This window comes from Olea europaea, chromosome 14 (assembly GCF_002742605.1).
Source record: "Olea europaea var. sylvestris chromosome 14, O_europaea_v1, whole genome shotgun sequence".
In the NCBI taxonomy this organism is placed as follows: domain Eukaryota; kingdom Viridiplantae; phylum Streptophyta; class Magnoliopsida; order Lamiales; family Oleaceae; genus Olea; species Olea europaea.
In genome coordinates this window covers 9,127,491-9,151,571 of record NC_036250.1, presented here as the reverse complement: position 1 = coordinate 9,151,571, position 24,081 = coordinate 9,127,491, and the positions used below count along the sequence as shown (strand labels likewise).

Here is a 24,081-nt window from a genome sequence, read left to right as displayed (position 1 = left end):
AAAATTAAGGAAAAATTTTAAATTTACATACTATTAGGATTCTTTTGATTGCAAAGATGGAATTGAATTGGATGGAAAACGAATTTTAGGGAATTAAATTGCCTAGAATTGTTTTCCTGAAAATTGTAAATTATTATATTTGATTGGTATAATTTTCCATATGAAAAATGTTGAAATAAAAGTGTTTTTTGATTTTTGTTTGACTTTGTTTTACATAAAAATTGTCAATTAAAAGAATAAAATTTACTAATATTAGGAATGACATTGGTTTCCATTGCCAAAAAGCAAAAAATAAAAAATAATAAAAAATTCAAAAAAATCATCTATTTTTTTGTGTTCGTTTGACTTTGTTTTACATGAAAATTATCAATGAAAGAAATATTTTTTTTACAATAATTCTTAGAATTGGTTTTCATTGCCTAAAACCCAAAAAAAAAAAATTACTACAATAGCCGGGAATTCCAATTCTCACCATATATGATGAGAATTGGAATTCCACCAAATCAAGGAATAACACAACTTCCAATAAAAGCTAGAAACCAATTCCATGAAAAATCTTGTGAATCAAACACTACATTTTGGGTGGAAGGAATTGTGCCAATCAAACACTACCTTATTGTTTTATTGGAAAATATATGAATGAAAATAAGTTTTGAAAAATGAATTTTAAAAAAAATAAGACTCAAACAAGGGCTTATTTATCACATCCGCTTTATGTCGAAAATGTCAAAACTCATTTTAGCTAGTCTAATTCGACTCGGCTCGGCTCGGCTCATTGATTAGAATAACCTACTTTAGACTTTTTCAAAGCCTGCCAAACGAGGCGCCTATGAATATAGAGCTAGCTCGGAACATAGACTCCTAAATAAGTCACCCGCATTAGTTAGTTTCTTGTTAGATATGGTTACACAATAAGTAATCTTTAAGCTTTTGTTATTATTAGTAAAGGGCTTATTCGAACTAAATAGATAATCCTTTAAAAGTATCCCAAGCCAGTTATTGAAGTTCCCAATTTCACACAAATGAGTTATTTCAATTACTACACGTAATAAATTGCCCGTCTCAAGAAAAAGTATATATAAACCTACCTCTTAAGCATATGATAATAAACATATTAACCTGTCGACAAATTATTGATGTTAACTAACATCATTTCCTCATCAGAATTGTAATGAACAGTCATCTGGAAATCAGAAAATACATGAAGAGAGAACTTTCACCAGTGCCATGCAAACAAAAACTTTATACCAAAGAGCTCATACATCATAGGAATATGATAGCAAGACTATAAAGACTGCCTAGGTAAAATACCTCTGCAGCTACTAACAACTGCATAAACCGTCATGAAGATAAAGAGAGTGTTCATTTTCTGAAATGTGGAATCTTTCAGTAGTAAGGCATGTAGCGCATTGGCCTCCTAAACCTTGGAACCTTCCTGTAACATGCAGAAACATTATTTTCACTTGTTTTTATTGGAATTACACTTAAGATGTTAAGGTAAATAATGGTTAGAAACTCACCCGTAACCATATGGGGAATAGAAATATGGGGGTACGTATGGCCTCCTCCTATATCCAAGGTAAGGATTGAAGCGCCTTCCACGATATTGTTTCATTCCAGGAAGATTTGTCCTTTTTGCCATAACCTGTAAATGTGTATATTGAGAAGTTACAAGTCAAACAGGCAAATGTCCTGCCACCAAAAAATCATCATCTAGAGATTTTCTTTATTCTTGCCTAAAGACCCGAAATTATTCATGTTAATTTGCAGATAAACTTTGTTACATTTTAAATGCGTGTTTGGGGGTGCTTAAATTATAATTTAAGTGATGGATCCCACACAATAATAAATAGTGGGTACATAAAATGCATGAATAAAGAGTTTATTTAACAAGTTTAAACATAATTTAAGATTTGCCAAACGTGCACTGAGATTCATTTGCTTGCTAGCAAGGATGATGTAGGACTAGTAACAATGCACTAAGAGCTCTCTCTCGCATGTAACACATGTACCTTCAATTGACGTCCATGCAATTCAGATTCATTCAGCTGGATAGCCTCTTGAATAGCTTCTTGTTCAAGAAATTCCACGTACGCAAATCCTTTGGGCTGCCCAAACTTATCAGTCAAAATGGTCACACGATTCACTGTTCCGCATGACTGGAAATGCTGCTGAACTTCCTCAGGGGTACATGCATAATCAACCTGAAATCAATGAATGGCAAACTGATTGAAAGATCTGTTTCCAACTAATTTTACACATTTATCTCATTCTATATGATCCAAACAGCATCAGAAGACAACACTAGTTCATATGCACAACTCACGTGTTAAAAGCAAGAACAGAACAAGCAATCATATCATCATTATGCAGTTTTTCTACCATCAATAGAAGTATATTGGCCGACAGAATTAATTACTCTGACAGGCTTCACGTTTCTGTTTCTCCCACATTAATACAATTAAAAACCTCTTTTTCCACCCCAGTATGTCAATTCCGAACTAGGCATTATTCATTTACTCAATTAATTCTAATGTCTCACAGAAATGAGCTTATCATTGTGTGCCACATTGCATATGTAAATGAAGAGCAAGAGTGTTTAGTAGCAAATTCTACTGTCACAAGACATTCAAGGAGCAATCCTACATCTAAGATTATAATTCCTTCTTCTTCATACAATCCCTAAGAGGAGGGAGGTTTGACCCCCTGCCCAGGATTCACCTTATTGTAGACAATCTCTTAATACTACAGTCTCGTGCCTATTTAAAATTATCATAGCAAAACCAAATACAAAAGTACTTGAAATTCATGTTTTGCTTTTCATATTCATCAAATCAGAATCGTTCGTATCAAAGTTTTGAAATAATCTAATGGATACTCCAATACTGATTTTGGTTTTAAATTCTATCTACGAGAAAAATTATTGCATACTATTTAAGATATAATACAAATAATTTCTTCTCTCTACTCGCTTAAGAAGTGGTTTTAACATAGTATCATAGCAGGTCAAAGTCCTAACTTCAAGTCTCAGTGCCATCTATTAAAGAAAATTCCACATGGCAGATCTTTTAATCAGAAAAATGAGTTCAGTCTGCAAGCGCAGAGGTGTAATTAAGATAAAAATGTAACTAATAAATTTGCCCAGCCTCTAACCGCTTAAGCCTCAAACAAGGTGGTTTAACATAGAGATTTTTTATTTCACTTTTTATTTTCTGGCAAGTAAAGAGTTGACACTTGAGTCATCACTTGCAATTATAAATGGCTTAATACAAGCGAGAATGAAACATCGTACAAGGATTTCGCTAGAGTCAGGTAAGCGGATATTTTTAAAATAGATGTATTCTGTAAATAAATCCCGAAAAGGAATATCAGAACCACACTGTTAGTAGAAATGGATTCAGAATAACAAAAGCATGGTAATTTTATTATAAAGGGGTTGTAGAGCATTTCTTGAATGGTTCTTTGACAGTCTGAACAAAAAGAAACAAATAAAATAAGGTAGCATCGATGTAATGACACCTCACCGCGTAAGGTTCAATAACAAATCAAATTTGAGGCATTAGCGTCCACCATCCATTGGCAATAACTCTGGCACAGGATTGGCATGGCAATGACTAGCCTCTTCAAATGCACAAGAATTTGGTACTCTTGTTCATCATGTGGAATTTTACCTCATACTATAACTAGATAGTTTCAACCACTCACAAAATGTTTGGTGTTAAGAAATGCAGAAACTAGCTCTGTGCCGATATAGATTTTCAAACCTTTTTCAATCAACCCATGTCCCCATTTAGCATATACATTTCTTTCTTTCTTTTTTTATTTTTGCCCTTTTTTCTTTTCCTTCTGCGAAAAATACCTTTTTCTTTTATATTTTTGCATGGGTACTTGACAAAAAAAATTTCCTCTCATTTTTTATGTCCATTTCTCTTTTCATCTTTTTTCTTCCCTTTCAATTATTTTTCTCCTCTCTTTGTAGAAAGGCAGGTTTAAACAACCTAGCTAAACAACCAGCCTACTTAAAGGCATATCCTTTCACCATCAATATACAGGGTCAATTCCAGTGCTATTCAGGTATAAAATGACCCTGCGATAATAGTGAGACGTGTCAAACCTGTGACTTCTGCAAAGTGTCCAAATCCAACAAAAATATATATATAATTTTGAGGAAAATGCAGGTTCTGAAACAATATAATAAAAAGGAGAAATAACTTGAAGTACAATTTACAAGAATTTAGGATGCATCAATACTGAAATGACAAGAGGACACAAACTTAGCAATTTCAAATGCAGGCCCAAAAACAGAATTCATAAAAAAACCAAGCAGCCCAAGTATCATCTCCAATCTGACTAGATCCTCCTATACACAAGCCTCCTGCCTACCCAAATAGATTTTGCACTAAATGATTTTAACAAATTACTGTATTAATGACGAGAAAAATTATTGCAGAAAACCAATGTTTAAATTTCAAATCAATAAAGATCCATATGATAACTTGATTCATTTAGAACTTTTTCTATTTTATTTAAAATATCTGAAAAATTAATACATACAAAAAATCAGAAATGAAAAAGGAAAAAAAGAAAAAAAAAATGAAAGAAAGAAAGAAAGAAAGAAAAGAAGATGCTAAATCATTTAAAGCACCTGAAAAGACAGTCACTAAAGATGACTGAAGATCATCAAAGAGAATGTAACACTTGATTCTTACATTGCCAACAAAAATGGATCGTGAATCAACCTCCTCCTTGTTTGCCTGTGAAGAAGCAGCACCAGCAGGATCTGCAAAAGACCAAAACAATTTAACTGTAGAATCAACAGAAAAGGTGAAGCAGAATGAAGGAAGATAACAAAAGAGCAACTTAATCATTGCCTATCGATATTGATTACAAACAAGGCACTGACTATTGCATATCATGTGACAACAATCATAGAACAATTGCTTGTGATCTCTCTTTCTCATGTCATTTACTTTCTGATAGGCTACCAATTAAAGTGACATACGTAAGATGTGATCAGGTGAAGCAAGCAGTGGCGAATCCAGGATGTTGAGCCAGCACGGGTGACCGTTGATCGTCGACCGTGGACCGTCGATCGCAATAAAATATTAAGAGCTCATTTGATGTCATTTTTTTTTTAAAAAAAAATGTATTTTGGAGTAGTGATTTGATAGAGAATGTGTAGTTAAAAATAAAAATAAAAAATTTGAATTTGCGTATAACATTATTTTATTAAAGAATGTTTGATCGAAAATAAAAGAAAAAAATGTATTCTGAACTAAATGGGAATCGAATAAGGCTTAAAATTTAAATAAAATAATTATTTTGTTGAAGTTGAACATATATAATTTTATTATAAGAATAAATTGTACTCACCAAATGATATTGTTGCTTTGTATAATTCAAAGGAAGAGCATGTTTGAATTTTTACAATTACATTAAACCCGGTAAAATCTAACATATTTTTTTGTTAATTTTAACAGCACAACTTCCCAACTGTCATAGTGGTCAAGTTGTCTATATTCCTAGAAGGAGCACACAGGTTCAATTCCCTTCAGGCTTTCCTTATCACACTAGTTTTTGGTTAAAATTGTATAACTAAAAAATTATACAATAAATTGGTTGTTACAAGTTTCGAACCCGGGACATCCAAAAAAGGCATGCAAGTGCTTACCAACTTGGCTAGAAGGGAATGCTGTAATAAAAATGGCTTACCAGAAATATATCCTAAATATTTGTCTATTCTGAACCAAAAAAAAAATTGCTCCCGGCGGATCCAGCACGTGCAACCGCGGGGGCTCGCCGCTGGATCCGCCAGTGGAAGCAAGGCACCGGCAATAAAGGAAATAAATCAGTGCAGCAAGAGGGAAATCACGTGAGCTTCATATGATTGCAACCAACAACATGTCCAGACCGTTAGAGGGAAATTCTAGAAGAATACCAACTACTATAAAAGGCAAGGAAGGAGCCATAATAAAGCAGGAAGAATCTAGCAAACCCGAGGAGAGAATGAGCCTCTCGAATAGCTCATATCTCTTGTAATTTTTTTTCTTCTTTCAGTAACTGCTGATTGTAATCATCATTTCGAATTCAATCACATTTCCCAGTATTGTCTTCATTAAGCATCAATTTATCTTTCACAGATCCCTTCCTATCATTTTGGTATCAGAGAACCTTCCTGGAAATTACGCTAGCCAACCGCATGGGAGTTATTGAGGGACAAATGGAATAACTAAATCAAGGGTTACAAACTGGTCTCGACTCCTTGAGATCGGATTTGCGGGGATAAATGTCAGCTATGATGGAGAAGTTCAATTGGATAATGAACCAATGGGAGAAGCAAGAGAGAGGACAGAAGGGGAAGATGGGCGAAGAGGCACATGCACCAGATATGACCCCCATTTCAGAAATTAGGACTGAGCTGACTGAGATCTGTCGAGGTGTGGAGGGAACAGGCGGTGCGGGTGGAATGTGGAGATCGGAGTATCGAATTAGGAAACCGGATGGGTGGATCTTTAGGGCAGAAGGTATTTCTCCATTAATCAGTTGGGGGAGGAGAAAAAAATGGAGGCCACGACAGTATGTTTAGAAGGGGAGGCCCTAGCATGGTTCCAATAGGAGAGGAAGAGGCGAAAATTTCAGAATTGGGAGGAGCTTAAGCTATTGATGTTAGAGAGGTTCCAACTTTCTTAGGAAGGTACCCTGGAGGAGAAGTTTCTGGAACTCCAACAAGAGTGTTCCGTTCGAGACTACCGGCGATGTTTCGAGACGCTAGAAGCACCTCTCGACGCGATGTCTGAGGCGATTCTGGAAGGAAATTTCATTAATGGACCGAGACCAAAAATACGGGCTGAGGTGCGGCCCAAAGGCTTCGGCCAAATGATGGATGGGGCCAAGGCATAGAAGAAAGAAATCAGGCTATTAAAATGGCCCAAGGAGGATTCGGCCCAAATAGAGATAAGACCCATAATTATCTACACGCCCCATTTGAAAGCTCCCCATCGCATTCTTTCCCCAGATCGCCTCCATCCATGGGCTCCACGGTGGTCTCCACTAATAAGGCCTCTCAACCCACGCATCCATCTTTCAAGCGACTAAGTGAAGCCGAGCTGCAGCTTAAAAAAGAGAAGGGACTGTGTTTCCGTTGTGACGAGTAGTACACAGTTGGGCATAGATGCAAAAATAAAGAGTTGCAAGTATTGATAATCCAAGACAAAGAAGGTCAGGAAATCATAGAAGATAAGTTGACTGTGGGTGAAGAAAACGTGGACAAAGAGGCGGCTGAGTTGGGGGAAATGGTAGAACTATCCATGAACTCGGTGGTGGGGTTGACCCCACCTGGTATAATGAAGGTCAGATGCAAAATTGAGGGGCAATAGGTAGTGATTTTAATTGATTGCGGGGCTGCCGATAACTTCATTTCGACAGAGTTGATGCAGAAGTTGGGGCTCCTTAGAACCGCCACTACCGTCTATGGAGTAATCATGGGGATGGGGCCTCGCCGCTCAAGAGGCGGGAGTGTGTAAGCAGGTGGTGTTATCGCTTCAAAACATTGAGGTTGTTGAAGACTTCTTACCAATTGAATTGGGCAGTTCGAATGTGATCCTAGGCATGAAATGATTAGCTACATTGGGCGGTACACAGGTGAACTGGAAGGAGCTAACAATGAAATTCAAGTTGGGAGGCACATCCGTCACCCTGCGTGGTGACCCCTGAGCAAAACCTTGGTCTCTATGAAATCGATGATTAAGGCGTTTAAAGAAAATGGAGAGGAAATGTTGCTGGAGCTAGGAAGCATCACTGCTGAGAAGTTACAAGTGGGGACACCAATGGCACTTGAGGGAGTGCTCGCAGAATTCTCCGGGGTGTTTGAAGAACCCCAAGGATTGCCTCCGAATTGTAGTTGGTATCACGCTATAGTGTTGTAGCCAAGGGTAGCACCAGTAAACGTAAGGCCCTATCGCTACCCGTATGTGCAGAAAAATGAGATAGAAAGATTAGTTCAAAGATGTTAGTTGTGGGTATTATTGGCCAAGCACAAGCCCCTTCTCCAGTCCAGTATTATTAGTCAAGAAAAAAGACGAGAGTTGGCACTTTTGTGTAGACCACCAGGCATTAAATCGGGTAACAGTATCGGATAAATTCACGATTCTAGTTATTAAGGAACTCATTGATGAATTGCAGGAGCAACAGTTTTCTCCAAACTGGACTTGAAGGTCGAGTATCATCAAATTCGGGTCATGGAGGGAGATATTCCGAAAACAGCATTTCGAACTCATGAAGGGCACTATGAGTTCCTTGTCATGTCATTCAGACTGACCAACGCCCCAGCCACTTTTCAATCACTTATAAATGAGTTCTTTAAACCACGGTTAAGGCTGTTTGTCTTGGTGTTTTTTTATGACATTCTGGTCTACAACCGCAATATGGAGGAGCATTATGAGCATCTTAAATGTGTGTTAACCTTGCTGGCTAACATCAATTATATGCCAACAAAAAGAAATGTCAGTTCGGGCAGACGGAAATCAAATGCTTGGGGCACATTATATCAAAGAAAGGAGTAGCAACGGATCAGACATTAATTAAGGCAATGTGTGACTGGCCTAGCCCCCGAGATCTCAGAGACCTCCGTGGATTTTTAGGTTTAACCGGATACTATCGAAGGTTCTTGAAGGGATATGGACAACTAGCTTGGCTTGTAACCGAAAGGTTGAGGAAAGACAACTTTTATTGGGACAAAATAGCCGAGGCTTATTCCAAAAATTAAAGGAGGCTATGGTTTCGGTTACAGTGTTAGCCCTACCAGATTTTTGCAAACAATTCACTGTGGAGACTGATGCTTCAGGGCATGGACTTGGGGCAATTTTAATGTAGGAGCAGCGTCCCGTAGCTTATTTCAGCCATGCCTTAAACCCACATAGCCGTAGCAAGTTAGTGTATGAAAGGGAGTTAATGGCCATCGTCTTTGCGATTCAAAAATAGAGGCATTATCTCTTGGAACAGAAATTTATAGTCTAGACAGATCAGAAAAGCTTGAAGTTTCTGTTGGAGCAAAGGTGGTTAATCCTGACTATCAAAAGTGGTTGGTTAAGCTGATAGGCTATCACTTTGACATACATTATCGGTCGAGGCTCGAGAACAGGCAGCTGATGCGTTGTCAAAGGATAAATCCAGCGGTTGAATTAATGGCGATAACAGTTCTGAAGGTGCTATCGTTGGAAAGGCTAATAAAAGAAGTGGGGGCGGATGAAAGCCTGGGGAAAATCATGGATGATCTAGAGGCAAACCGACTATCACAATTCGGGTATTCCTTGTCGCATGGGCAGTTACGATACAAGGGGCTACTGGCGATACCAAGAAAAACTGCCTTGGTGCCTCTACTGTTACAAGAAGGCAATGATGGGAGCATTGGAGGGCACTCCAGGGCACTTAAAACATATAGGCACTCAGCAGCCAACGTGTTCTGGAAAGGGATAAGAAATGACATCCAACATTACATCAACCAGTGTTCGGTATGCCAGCAAAATAAATACTTAGCCTTGTCTCCAGCAGGTCTCTTGCAACGGCTACCTATAACTGACCAAGTGTGGGAAGAAATTGCCATGGACTTCATCGAGGGGTTGCCTAAATCTGCAAGTATGGAAACAATCTTGGTCGTAGTGGACCGACTAAGCAAGTATGCACATTTCGTAGGTTTAAAGCACCCTTTCACAGCTAGTACAGTGGCAACCTTATTCATTAAGGAGGTGGTTCGTTTACATGGGGTGCCAAAATCCATAGTATCTAACCTTGATAAGGTATTTATGAGCAAGTTCTGGGAAGAAATATTTTACCTAGAGGGCACCAAAATTAATAGGAGCACCACATACCACCCTCAATCCGATGGGCAATCAGAAGTGGTTAATCGCACGTTGGAAACATACTTGCGATGTTTTGCTTCAAACAAACCCAGAGCTTGGTACAGTTGGTTGCCATGGGCTGAACTATGGTATAATACATCTTATCATGTCTCCTCTAGAACCACCCCATTCCAGATTGTTTATGGAAGAGAGCCACCACCGTTGATACGATTTGTAAAGGGGTCAACTATAGTCTCAGTTGTAGAATAGCAGTTGTCGGAAAGAGACCTAATCTTAAAGAAATTGAAGAAGCAATTACTCAGAGCGCAATCTAGAATGAAACACCGTGCTAACGCTAAACGGCGCAAAGTATGTTTTGAGGTTGGTGACACCCGGTCCTCCTGAAGATAAGGCCGTATAGAAGAAAATCCTTGGCCACCCGTCCGAATGAGAAGCTGGCTCCAAGGTTTTATGGGCATTACACGGTGACATAGAAAGTAGGGAAAGTGGCATACCGCCTTAATTTGCCTCCCATAACCCACATTCACTCGGTGTTCCGCGTGTCCTAGTTAAGAAAAGCTGTGGGGACGCTCCAAACAGTTGAGGAATTACCTGTACAACTCAGTGAGGAGTTGGAAATGCTAGTAGAGCCCGAGGCAGTATTAGGAGTCAGACTAGGGACAACAGGCAACCTTCGTGGCCATGACGTTTTGATTCAATGGAAGGGTATGCCTCCCTTAGAAGCAATATGGGAACTTTATGATTTAATTAATCAACAGTTCCCCTCCTTTCACCTTGGCGACAAGGTGAGACTCGAAGGGGGGTAATGATAGGCTACCAATTAAAGTGACATACATAAGACGTGATCGGGTGAAGCAAAGCACCAGCAGTAAAGGAAAGAAATCAGTGCAGCAAGAGGGCAATTACGTGAGCTTCATATGATTGCAACCAACAGCATGTGCAGACCGTTAGAGGGAATTCTAGAAGAATACCAACTACTATAAAAGGCAAGGAAGGAGCCATAATAAAGCAAGAAGAATCTAGCAAACCTGAGGAGAGAATGAGCCTCTTGAATAGCTCATATATCTTGTAATTTTTTTCTTCTTTCAATAACAACCGATTGTAATCATCATTTCGAATTCAATCACATTTCCCAGTATTGTCTTCATTAAGCATCAATTTATCTTTCACAGATCCCTTCCTATCAATTTCCTAAGGCACCTAACCCACTCGGTCATTATGGCTATTTTAGGCACATCAATCTCTGTTTCTCGTTTCTACTTCTAAAATTAGCTTGCTGATGAGTATATAGCAATTTTCCATGGAGATGCCTTCAATTCTGTTTCTTTTACTCCGACGCACAGGTAATCTACCCAAAATTGTTCCCCTTTTTGATCATCTACAGACAATATTTGCCTCTATACCCTTTTTTCCCATAAAAGAATAAAACTTTGGAAGTACCTGAGTTCTAATTCTTATGTTGACTACTGCTAATTGTTGCTATGTATTGCTGCTTATCCTATATTATGTCCTTCTATAGGCTGTTCGGTTGCAAAATCCTTTCGATAGCCTCCCATCTACCTCTCACACACTTATTTACGCAGGCACGCTCATAATGAGAGAGACGGACAGAAAGACCATCATCTTCAGTTTCCCTTTTGAATGGTTTGTGATAGGAATATTATATGAAAACTTCCTACATGAGAAATTTAGAGAAGGTGGTGGTGTAGAGCCCCGAAAAAAAAAATTAAATTATTTTATTTCATATGCTATATTTTTTATATTTCGAAAATTTAGGGACTAAAGTGGAATACTTTAACTTTAGTTTTATATTTATTATTTTTTTGGCCAAATAATTAGATTTTGATAGATAGAGATCTAGTATATCGATATTGAACTCATTTTGTAGGTCTAATTAGAAGTCTTTGACTCGAGAAAAAGTCATTTTGGATAAAAACAAATTAAGTTAGACCCAATTTAAAGAAAAGAGGAAAAATAGAATTTTATATAAGTTATAATATAATTCAATTCATTTTTTCTCTTTCAAAAAAAAAAAAAAAAGGGTGTAAGAATCATTGATCATGTGTGCGCTGTGCCTTGGTTTTAGCATTGAGAAAATTCATAAATTTGAGAAGTCTTTTCACCTTTTAGGAATGCTACAAAAGTGGGATAAGTTATACACTATACACACATATACAGTTGGATAGAGATAGTAGACTCCTTGTAGTTGAATAAGATAATAATAAAATACATTTTGAATGGACATTGAAATCAAATTTTTGGTTTATCTACTCTAGCCTACACCTATATATATCGGCATAATGAAAAATTTTACACACACCAATTCTTATCACACATACGATAGAGAGAGAGAGAGAGATTGAAATTAGAAAGTTTCTTGCATCAACTATCACAGTCAATAATCTTTCACCAGAGTAGAGGAAGGAATTTTGGAACGTGCATTCAAATACTTTTTTTATTTATTTAAATAACGAGGTAAGATACTTTATGTGCAAGTGTTTTGTTTTCTTATGCTTTTATATTCAATTAATTATACATGGATTGCCAGTAGACATTCGTTTTTTAAGAGATATGAAATCTTACGGGATTATAAGAGGACCTAAAATGGATGTGTCGCTTGGTCATCGATATACTCCATAAGATCAAAGTGGTATCATTATGATGCACCGACACGGATGACTCGAGATTTTTCAAAAAAGTACCGACACGACACTTCGTTGACACGTTCATTAAATTCTTCATTTATATAATTTAAATTTAGTTTTATACTTATTATTGATTTTTTTTGTTAAAATCTTTTAAATATGAGTACTTATTTGTTATTTACTAATAACTTTGAGTTAAAAATATATAATAGCTATATTAAAAAAGGAAAATGATTATTGTAGAGTGTCCAAAGGGTGTCGGTATCAACACGTGTCGGATACGAACACGCTACGCTAGTTAGAGTGTCCGTACTACATAGATGGTATGAAGTGTAATTTTTATTGTTATATATTTGTATATGAAAACTGCACGTATTTTACTGGGTATTTTTAAATACTCACTCTTACATTACATTTTACAAGTTAGAACAAGTCGATTGGATTTGTGGAAAGGCAATAATGCGGGCTGCCAAAAGGATCGTAGGAACAGAAAATAAATTTTTCTGTCTTCATAATTATTTGTTTATTTATTTTAAGACATGTTTATTGTTATTTTCCAAACACAATCACTATGTTTATTTTAAATTTATGAATGCCGCAGTTATTATTTATTAAAAAAATTTATTTTGATCTTTTTCGCATGTAAAGTAACCAAAAAAAATGAATTTTTGGTAACGCTGTAAGTCGCTTTTTTTTTTTGTTAACTTTGTTGGAGGGTATTGATCAGCTTTTCACATGCTAGCCCTACATCTCTCTTTAAATGATGAATTCGTAGTTTACCAGCTTTGACATGCTAAGAAAAAATCTCACAACCATCTAAAGTTATTATCAGAGATGGTTCAGGTATAAAAAGTATGCAAATAAGCTTTTAGTTACAGTTTCACGGTCCAAAACTTCTTTTCTTTTCTTTTTTTTGGTTGGAAGTCATTTGTTTATTCGGCCCTAACCCACACTCTGCTCCCGCTTTTTATGCACACAGGTTCATGCTACCAAGGTCGCGTCTCCAGAAATTGAACCTACCACCTTGGTAGCATGAACCTGTAGCACAAAAAAAGTATGAGCAGAGTGTGGGCCAGGGCCAAATAGAAAAATGGAAATTCTGAAATCCAAGAAAGAGACCCCTATTATTGCTCGGTTTCCTAATAACAGATCATTAATCAAGCAGGTATTTGGCTTCCAAATTCCAAGTACACAATATCCAAATATAACAACAATAGCATCTGAAGAACCGATAGAAATGATAATAATAATAATAGATTTAACATATGCCTTCAATTACAGAAAAACAGGCTTGGACATATATATTTTGGTTAAATAAAAATGATAAAGAGATCCACCATCCATTACAGAGTCAGACATTCTTGCAGTTGATTTATTTCTACATACAATATGTGAAATAAGCTTTTAGTTACAGTTTCACGGTCCAAAACTTCTTTTCTTTTCTTTTTTTTGGTTGGAAGTCATTTGTTTATTCGGCCCTGACCCACACTCTGCTCCCGCTTTTTAAGCACACAGGTTCATGCTACCAAGGTCGCGTCTCCAAAAATTGAACCTACCACCTTGGTAGCATGAACCTGTAGCACAAAAAAAGTATGAGCAGAGTGTGGGCCAGGGCCAAATAGAAAAATGGAAATTCTGAAATCCAAGAAAGAGACCCCTATTATTGCTCGGTTTCCTAATAACAGATCATTAATCAAGCAGGTATTTGGCTTCCAAATTCCAAGTACACAATATCCAAATATAACAACAATAGCATCTGAAGAACCGATAGAAATGATAATAATAATAATAGATTTAACATATGCCTTCAATTACAGAAAAACAGGCTTGGACATATATATTTTGGTTAAATAAAAATGATAAAGAGATCCACCATCCATTACAGAGTCAGACATTCTTGCAGTTGATTTATTTCTACATACAATATGTGCACTTGTATTTGTTTTACTCCAGATCTTTACAAATTCCTATTTTCTTTATCTGTTGAAATTTGAAAACACTTTCTAGGCAAAAAAAGCTCCGCCAAGATTAAAAATAAAATTTAAAAAATGAAAATGCAACCATATCCATCATATAAATAATGCTCTCACTCATTATAATTAGAAACCTTAGAACAAGATTTTAAGTTAAAAACAGAATTAGAAAATTGCAAATGAAGAGGAAAAGACCTTGAACAGTACCCATCTCCTTTTCAACTTTAGCTTGCATTTCACGAAGAGCAGCAGCTTCCTCTTCCATTTCCTTCAATCGCTTCTTCATCTCATCCAATTCCTACAAATTCCCACATCCACTCAGACCTAATTAATCCAATTCACACAGGCACATACCCACACATACACTCATATATACACTCATCCAGTTCATACAAATTCCCAAATTCACACGGACCAAAATAATCAGGTTCAATAGGCAACTCTAACACACACAAACATTTACTAATCCAATTCCTATAAATTCCCAAATCCATTCAGACCCAAATGATCAAATAAAATAGGCATCCAACCACCCATCCTCTCACCCACAAGTGCGAGCGGGCGCGCACACATACAAACACAATTGAGAGTACCTTGACAGCGTCGTCATCGGCGGTGGACATCTCGACATCGGCATTGTGGGGGTCGATATCCTCGACTTCGTCAGGTATTTCTCCTCCGTACACCTCGTGCTCCTCCTCCTCCATCTCTGTCTTCTTTTGCAGAAATTCGATTCCGGTGTGTCACTCACTGTTTATGGACATATCACGTGAAAATTAGGTAAATTGCATTTGGGCTATATTTTTCACGATACTGTGGCCCAGTATATTCCCTCAGGCGACTTTATTAAGGCTAGTCCGAGAATAATTATGAGAATTGATTTTTCGATTAGAAAAAGTGGGTTCCACTGTGTATAAATATGTCAAAAAATGTCAATTGAAATAACGATTAAAAAATTAATTTTTTATTTGAAAAATTACTACCAAATATGTATTAAATACATATATATAAATTTAAAATAAATGCAGAAAATTACATATTTAGCACTTATTTGAGCTACATTATTTTTCTTAGAATGTATTTTTAAATAGTGTATTGATGGGAAATGTGTGGTTAAAAAATAAAGAAATGTTTTGGATTTGCTTATAATATTATTTTATTGAAAATGTGTAATTGAAATTATGTCAAATCACTGTTTAAGAATATAGTCCTCAAACTTTACCACATCTCACAATTGAGTTCTCATCAATTTTATTTTGAGATTTAGATCCACAAACTTTGATTATTTCTATGCAAATCCTTTTGGATTTAATGGTATTTTTGTTAATCTTCTTTACGTCTAGGTTGATTATATTGCCACCATCATTTATTCCCCTATTTTTAATTGTAATAAAAGTATTCCATTTATGTCTCTATTTTTCTGTCGCATCCTTATCTTTAATCTTTCGTTTTTAGTTAAAAATAAAATAAAATTGTGTAAATATTTTATTAACTTGCATTGCAAGTAGCAACAAATGTCGTGTGAAAGTTTGGTATTTTTTATTTAAAATATGAGTGACGGATAAATTTTTAACATTCTCTTAACGGAAATTTTGGACTAAAACTATCATCACAAATATTGTTACTAACATAATGTTGTAGTTAAATATTAAAAAAAAAATGTTGAGAACACGTGCGACAATCAACGAAGATTTTAGAAGTTTTAGTGCTATTTAAAAGTGAAGAAATAAGTGAAAACCTTGAAATGAACAAATGTGGATAATGCCGTATTAAGTAAAACCTTGTCCCAAGAGGGGATCACACTAATGGAAATCATATATCTTCAACTGGAAAAAGATTATAGTTACTAGTCTAGGACAAGCCCTGATAAGAATGAGAAAGTGAAAATATAAGTCTCGGGGCATATCCTAGTGGTGCAAAGGATAGAAGTGAGGTTATCTCACGCCTTACTAGCAGCCGCAGTGTGGGGGTTCAATTCTTGAGACATGGAATTGGACTGCTTGTAAGCGCAGTGTACAGACAGCTCTTGTTCCCTGACCTGTTGGGGCACATCCCGTGATTTACCTCCCTCATAAAGTTCTAGGGGTGGTGGGGCCCTAAAAGTTGGGGTTCAACCTTCTTCTTTTTTTCTTTTTCTTTTTCTTTTTTTTTTATTAAAGAAAGTGAAAATATGAAGTATTTATTGATTTTTGGGCAAATTTTGGTATTAATACATATTTATCCAAATATCCGCAAGAAGGAAATAATTATAATCCTGATATGGAGAAACATTGGAGAGATTGGTGGCACTGTTGCTTATTAGCTTTCTTTTCCTTGCCGCCTCTCACAATGCGTGCGTATTTTCTTGCATCGAAGCCTAGCATCTTGTTGACTACACTTTGTCACTGCGAATTCTTAATCTGCTCGCGAGGTATGATGATTAGAAAATCATCTACTACTTAAATTGTAATTTTTTTTCAAATTATAATAACACAAATAAGGATATCTTGGATGCTTTTTAAAGTGGAAAAATCGTGTTAACTATGCTAAAAAGGTAGAGAAAGAACCGAAGTGAATAGTTTTGCCTCTTGCATTGCTCCACTCGAGGCAATGGTGACTTTGAGTGGGTGTGTCACAAGCACGTCGAGCAAGAATCACCATTAAATTTTGCTTCATGGCAAGTCAACAATCAAAGCTTCAATTTAACAACTAGAGATTTAATGAGGTCGTTACAATTCACACATCTTTTAAACGGTGTTCTAAAATACTCACATATATTTCACATAGACCTCACATATTTTTTATACTTTTTCAAAACGCCTCGTATATGAGGTATGCGCGTGATAATACTGTTAACCCATTTCATTGACCGCATATGCAAGATTAAACATCAAAAATGCGCAAGCAATTGTGTTAGAAATTGTGTCAACATTAGTCTAGCAGAATTCAGTCCATTTTTATAACTTTAAAATAATAATAATAATAATAATAATAATAATAATAATAATAATTAAATTAAGCCCAATAAACGTCAAAATAGTCCAAATTATCCGAGCCTCTAAATTATATTTAGTAATAGGATTTTGACATTGAAAAAAATCGTAGAATTGTAAATTACCTACATCGAGTTTGAGCCTCATTCTTCTTCGATGTTTCCCTAGAATTACTAGCAAGTACTACTAGTAATGCGCAATTTTAGATTGTCGATGATTGTGACTTTGAGAAGAATGTTGACATTGATATCTTAACATCTAAAAGAGGTGAAAGAACTTCTTGAGTAAAAATAATTAAGTCAGACAAAGATGATTTTGCATTGAATGACACAAAAGATGACTTGAATGAAAAAGATGAGATTAAATTGAATTCAACAACATGAGATTAAATTGGAATCAACAAGAAGTTAGACAAGATTTAACATTTTAGGCTGATATTTGTGTCTAATCTAACAGTAGGCATTGATTACCTAGTAATTGCAGTATTTATGATTTTGAACAATATACTTTTTTTGAAAATTTGAAGATTATGTATAACACATTATTACGCATTTTATAACCTTGCTTTTGAAGAATCAATGTTCACAACAACCAATTTCAAGTGCTTGTCCAAGTAAAATTATAAGTTATTGAAGCTATAATGTCATAAAAATGAGATCCAATTTTAAGTAATGGTGTGAAATTTAACATAATCATAACCATATGGCACGAAACTCAAAGGCGCCCTTGGGGTGATCTCTTAGTTCCTACAGGGTGGACATGATGGGGTTGGTCCATGGATTTTCCAGAGATGAGTTGTAGCTAGCTAGATAATTGGGTTCCAAAAATTTTCAAATTTTCAGCCCAATGTATTTGTCTACCATTGTAGGACAGGACAGGAATGGATTTGACCTATAGCAGTGCCCCCAAAGACCTACAGAGGGAAAAAACAGTTCATAGAAAGGAGCATTAGAGATGTGGAAAAAATCCTTGTTTCCAACCAAACTTGACTTCATCTTAAAGTTTCACTTTACTGCCAAGTGCTAAGCCTCATTTGGTAAAGTCCGATCTTTCTGAGAGGCAAGACATTCAAAATAACACACTAACAATTTCCAAAATAAATGCCAGGTCAAGTTTTTTATTAGTGTGTATTTCCCAACAGGTTAGGCGTGCAAGTAGAATACGAATAAACTCAAGTGACAGGTAATAAAGTTATTAACAGCAACTGTATAAAGACAGGAATATTATCCAACTATAACTTCAATAACGCCACTCAACAACAGAAACCCATACAGTATCAGTCTGCAAGTGAAATAAACAGCATCCTAATCATAGAGTGAACGGACATCATCAATGAAACAAAATCTCAGCATCTCTGTAAGCAGCAAATAGTATAACAATTACGAACTCCTTATCTGAAGAACAGCAAAAATTACCGATAAAATGATAGATTAAAAATTCATTCATAGAAAACTCAGGCAGCAATAGACGGCTTAGAGGCTGCAGATAGTCTAGATCTCTTCTTGGCCAAGCTCTCACTACGCTTCTCCCTCTGTTCCTTCAATCTAGAAGCAAGAAGCTTTTGGTACTCAGCAGCTTCTGACTTGGCCTTGGCAATCCTCTTCTTCTTATCGGAAATTCTGGCTCTCTTCCTCTGCAAGGTCAAGGGAGTCACCAGCCTCTGAATCTTAGGAGCTTTGCTCACATTCTTGCCTGTGATCATATAATAGCTTCAGGTTAACATAAGATTGTGAATATTCCATAACAATATACAACTGAAATTCAAAATTCCAACAATAATAACATCCCGTAAGAAAATAGCTTTCTAATTTAATCTCGTCTCCGCATCTATACTCACCATTTTTGGTTGTGAAAGTCCGACGGTATGTGTTGACATATTTCCTAACATCATCTTCCTTGGAAAGGTTGAAGAGTTTACGGATCTTTGATGCCCTTTTTGGGCCTCTCATCCTTGGTTTCTCAACATCAGTTAGTCCAGGCAGATCATTATCACCCTTTTTCACAATAACCAAGTTTAGAACGGAGAGATCAGGGCTAACAATGCATCCACGAACAGACTTCCTTCTACGCTCTCCATTTCTCCTACCGTACCCTCGGAAACAAGGGGTTCCTGTTGAGAAAAATGTTACTTCAAACACAAAAATCCATTAACTTAACCATCAAATAGGGCAAACTAAATCATCGTTCCACATACCTCGATGCAGCAAAAGACGAACACGACCCGGAGTCAAAACTCCCTGCTTCATTGGGAAACCTTGTTTGTCACAACCACCCATAATCTTGAATACATAGCCCTTGAACTCCTGCACATTATTTGGTTATTTCCATCTTAATATGGATATCATCATCATTGTGTTAAAGCCACACCAGAACAAAAAAAGTAAAATTACTGTGTCATACCTCACCCAAAGCATCTCCACTTACTTCCTGTGAGATCCTCTTGTCCCAGAATACCCGGCTGCAAGTATCATTAATGAGAAACTGTACATATTCTAATTCATAAAGGTTCGTGCAAGCAACTTGAATTGGAAAACTCGCAAAGAAAAAATTATAACACAAAAGAATGTTTGATAAAAGGATCCAAACCAAAAGGGTTATAAATAAGCTGGCATGAACAGTTTACTCAAGACTTGGTTCCAATCATACTCAAGACTAAAAATTTATAATCTTGATTTACAGGCATTCATTTCTAAGCGCCTGTTTGATGTAATTTATTTGAAAACATTTTCTTCTACATACTCATTTTCAACTACACATTCACACAATATAATATTTCATATGTACACCCAAAACTTTTCTCCACTTGTAACCAATGGAGTATTCAACACTTCGTTGTTGCCAAATAATGGCCATCGAACAGGGCCTAAAAGATACTGCAATAAACAAGCACACAAAACCACTACAGATTCAAGAGGATTTCTCTTCATAATTCTGATTTTTGATTGCTCTGTAACTCTATTTCACCTAATATAAAATTAAGAAAAACTCTACTTGTACATAATTATTGAGAATAATAGTCTCCGTGATATGAGAATCATTTGGTTGTTGATGTGCAAGTGTGAGATTTGAATTAAATGTTGAATCCAGTGCCACGTGTAACTATAGACACTATGTACGTGTAACACTTTCCTAAAATTAGACCTACAACATTAAGATTTATATACATAGAGAAACAAACCTATATGTTAGTAACAACATTTATAACAATGACATACGATAGATTAACAATATACTTCACAGTATCTAAATTAAAACAAATTGGGTTACAAATGGAAATTACTTTAAGCAATACAATAAAGAAAAGGCAATAGAAGATAAACACGGGAATCATACAGTTTCTGGTCATCGTCGATCTCGAGCTTCTTCTGGCACCCGGTTGTCGGATTTGCGATGTTGAACTAAAAACCCAAAAACAAAAAACAAAAAATATTTAGCAATTATCCGAAACAAATAAGATTCCAAACGAAATTACATTGTGTTAATTGTATAACTGAGTGTGAGTATGTCTGGGTGAGGGAGAGACCTTCATGTTGCAGAGAACACAGAGGCCGCGAAGATACGAGAGAAAATACTGGTAACGCTCTCAACCTCTCTTTCGCAACTAGGGTTTCGAGCGTTGCTTCAGACAATATATATATATAGTGGTCCAGAGTGCGGCCCATTCAGGGTTTTGTTTCAAGTTTAAAAGAACACAATCTGCCTTTGGGCTGGAATGTGCATCATGCTATTTGAATCATAACTTCAAGAAACGGGCCGGGTTCAAGTCGATGTCCTATTTAATGTATTACTAAAAGTGGAAATTACATAAAATCATAGTTTATCTATTCATAATTCCCAAATCAGAGTGAAAGTTTAATATTTCACTAATCATATTTTTTTATTTATTAATTATTTTAAAATTATTTAATAACTGTCTTCCCTAAAGTCACGTATTTCAAATTTTGGAAACTCTATATTCATTAAAACATCCTACACATCATTTTCATAAAACCCACGTCCCTCACATATCCATATTTTACGATTAAATCGTCTTTCATCCAAGCCACATTCAGACGTTCATCCCTGTTCGTTCTCAGACGATTCCCCGACGACCTTCTTCCACTATCGTGTCACATATTTTATACGTTCCTTCACAAAAAGAAGTGGTCATAATTGAATCACAGTATTCTAAAATTTCAAGGATGACTCGTTCAAGGAGTGAGAAACGTGTGGAGAAAATTGGAATCCACGAGTCAGGAAGAAGAGATAAAAGGAAGGTGGATGAAGTGCAGAAGGATTCATCCTCTAAAAGACACAAATCTGAAAGTTCGATCGCAAAACAGTCCACGAAGAAGGTGTTTTTGATATTTTTCAATTGTTCACTTATTTCGAGCATACCTATGTTCATTTTAATCGATGGGTAATGTGTACGGATGAAGTATTTTGAATTTGTGATGTATATTGTATTGAATTTGTTGTGTGGATTTGTAATCGAAATGCCGGATTGTAGAAAGGGTTTTTAATGTTTTTTTCAAAATATGTGTTGTTGATTTCTTTTTTGATGGAGGGGACCTGTGACCTATATGTTGATGTTGTGTCTACCTGGATTCTCACATGTGACCAAACTGATGAGTTTTATTGTGACCGATGTTGCAGGCCTGGAGATACATTATACCCGAGAAGAGTTGGTTTCCGGGTAAAATTACAATTACCTCCATCAAAGGTGTGGTGTCAAACTTCAAAAACGATCTCAATGAGGTCCAACGTCGAATCCTTCAGAATACGTGTTTCTCACACTTCCTGGAATGCGAGAAATTATTATCCAATCTCAGTTGATATACTACTTTCTGCTGAGACAAGTGCAACAACCTAATGACAGTGAGTTGTGGTTCAACATAGCTGAAAGATTTGTAATGTTCTCAATTTCAGAGTTTTGTTTGGTGACTGGTCTGAGATATGTCGGCGATGCTGACATAAGTAGGATGGAGAAGACTCCATTACGATTAAAAAAATTGTATTTTTCAACGTTGAAAAATGTTACTCATGGAAACATCAAGGACGCATTTCTTGGTTCTACTGACATTCATGAGGATGTTTCCATGCTAGATGTATTGTATTTCATAACGTCTTATCTACATCTGAGAGACTACAAGAAGGCTGTGGATCACTTCTTATGAAGATTTTAGTGCGATGAATGTGTTTCCATGGGGTAAGTCGCTGTTTAACATGCTAGTAAATTCATTGAGGGAGGGATTGAGTAAGAGATCAACACATTACAGACTCAGAGGCTTGCTCGTAGCCTTTCAAGTGTGGATTTACGAGATAATTCGCAGTCTCGATGGATACATAGCGAGAAGGATTTCTAGAGTGTGCCCCCGGATAATGAACTGGGCGGCTAATGATTACCCTTCGGCTGTGAAGCTGGAGGGGCCTGAATGCTTATCCAATCCGGACGTAAGTAACCACTAATGCAACATTATTGGTTTCGAAATATTAAACTTGCACATTTTTCATGTTCCAAATCATATTTCTTAGGTCACAAATATATTTCGTCAAATCACAAATTGCATTCACGAAGTCACAGATTTTATTCATTATGTCACACGTTTTCAATATAGGTCACAGACATTTTCACGGCGCCATTTTCACTTTTTATATCACAATCCATGGAAACATATTAAATATGTGTGATGTGCAAAATTATATCTGTTCGTTCATACATAATTTTTGGTTGCTGACATTGCACCTTTTATTGTGATATGAATGGCAATTAGAAATATGTGACTTAAACCCCCACCAGCTGAAATGGCAATGTCATACATGACAGAGGTGCGGTATGAGAAACCTGTCCCACCCGATTGGTCACATGGGGAGAAGAGAAAGGGTGGTAACATAGACTGATCGTTCATCGTGCTGAGACTAGTACAAAACCAAGTAATTCGGGAATGAAACAATCTATTCCCATGCTTCTGATAACTGATGGATGACTAGGACACTCTGATCTCCCCATTGATGATGATGACTTTGTTGACCCACCACCCAACTGGAAGGGGACATCAATCCATGAAGATTCTCCAAATGGGGAGCGTAAATCAGATGATACTACTGATTCAGAGGATATGCCGTCAAAAAATGTAAGCTCTTCCAATTTCATCTATCATGTCACAAGTCCATTTAGTGTTAATGATATTCGGGTCACATAAAAATTCTCAGGTCACGGGTTTCAGTTATTAGGTCACATATCAATACACATTTCACTGCTGATCACAGATCAATGATATATTTCATCATCATAAGTTACCTGATTATAGGTATTCATGTGATGCAAGTGGTCGACGAATTGAAGAATTATTTCAAAGGATAGATATCTGATCTCCAGTATGAGAATCGGTTGCTAAGCAAATAGCTTCAGGCAATGTAGTCACATGTGTCATCTTTGAAGTCTGATCAGCAAAAGAAACTGAAGCTGCTTGTTCGCATGCAAGGTGAAATCCGTACCGACATGTTGGACATCAAATCACACATGCAGTGTATGTCTGATTCTGTGACTACATTGATATCTAGTTCAATGGAAGAAATTATGAACAAATTCAAAGAGAACTCAGGACCAGAAACTGTTCGAGGATCTAGACCAACAAGCGAAGTCAGTACCCCA

At 36.4% G+C, this 24,081-nt stretch overlaps 2 protein-coding genes across 3 annotated transcripts; both read right to left on the bottom strand.

The window, feature by feature from the left end:
- Positions 1 to 1,075: 1,075 nt before the first annotated feature.
- LOC111409066 (polyadenylate-binding protein 2-like) lies at positions 1,076 to 15,289 on the bottom strand. 2 transcript variants are annotated; one of them, XM_023038966.1, is made up of 6 exons: positions 15,069 to 15,289; positions 14,683 to 14,773; positions 4,710 to 4,780; positions 2,013 to 2,204; positions 1,521 to 1,645; positions 1,076 to 1,435 (listed from the first exon to the last, which is right to left on the bottom strand). In XM_023038966.1, exons 1-6 carry the CDS (start codon positions 15,180 to 15,182, stop codon positions 1,387 to 1,389), a joined length of 642 nt encoding a protein of 213 aa, XP_022894734.1. In that variant the 5' UTR covers positions 15,183 to 15,289; the 3' UTR covers positions 1,076 to 1,386. The 2 variants fall into 2 exon arrangements, with proteins under 2 accessions (XP_022894734.1, XP_022894733.1); XM_023038965.1 differs by having other exon boundaries at positions 14,671 to 14,773; positions 15,069 to 15,288.
- Positions 15,290 to 18,656: 3,367 nt separating this feature from the next.
- On the bottom strand, positions 18,657 to 21,122 carry LOC111409065 (40S ribosomal protein S6). Its single transcript, XM_023038964.1, has 6 exons — positions 20,971 to 21,122; positions 20,781 to 20,845; positions 19,848 to 19,905; positions 19,642 to 19,750; positions 19,285 to 19,557; positions 18,657 to 19,139 (listed from the first exon to the last, which is right to left on the bottom strand). The coding sequence occupies exons 1-6, from the start codon at positions 20,974 to 20,976 to the stop codon at positions 18,901 to 18,903; spliced, it is 750 nt and encodes a 249-aa protein (XP_022894732.1). The 5' UTR covers positions 20,977 to 21,122; the 3' UTR covers positions 18,657 to 18,900.
- Between the last annotated feature and the right edge of the window lie 2,959 nt (positions 21,123 to 24,081).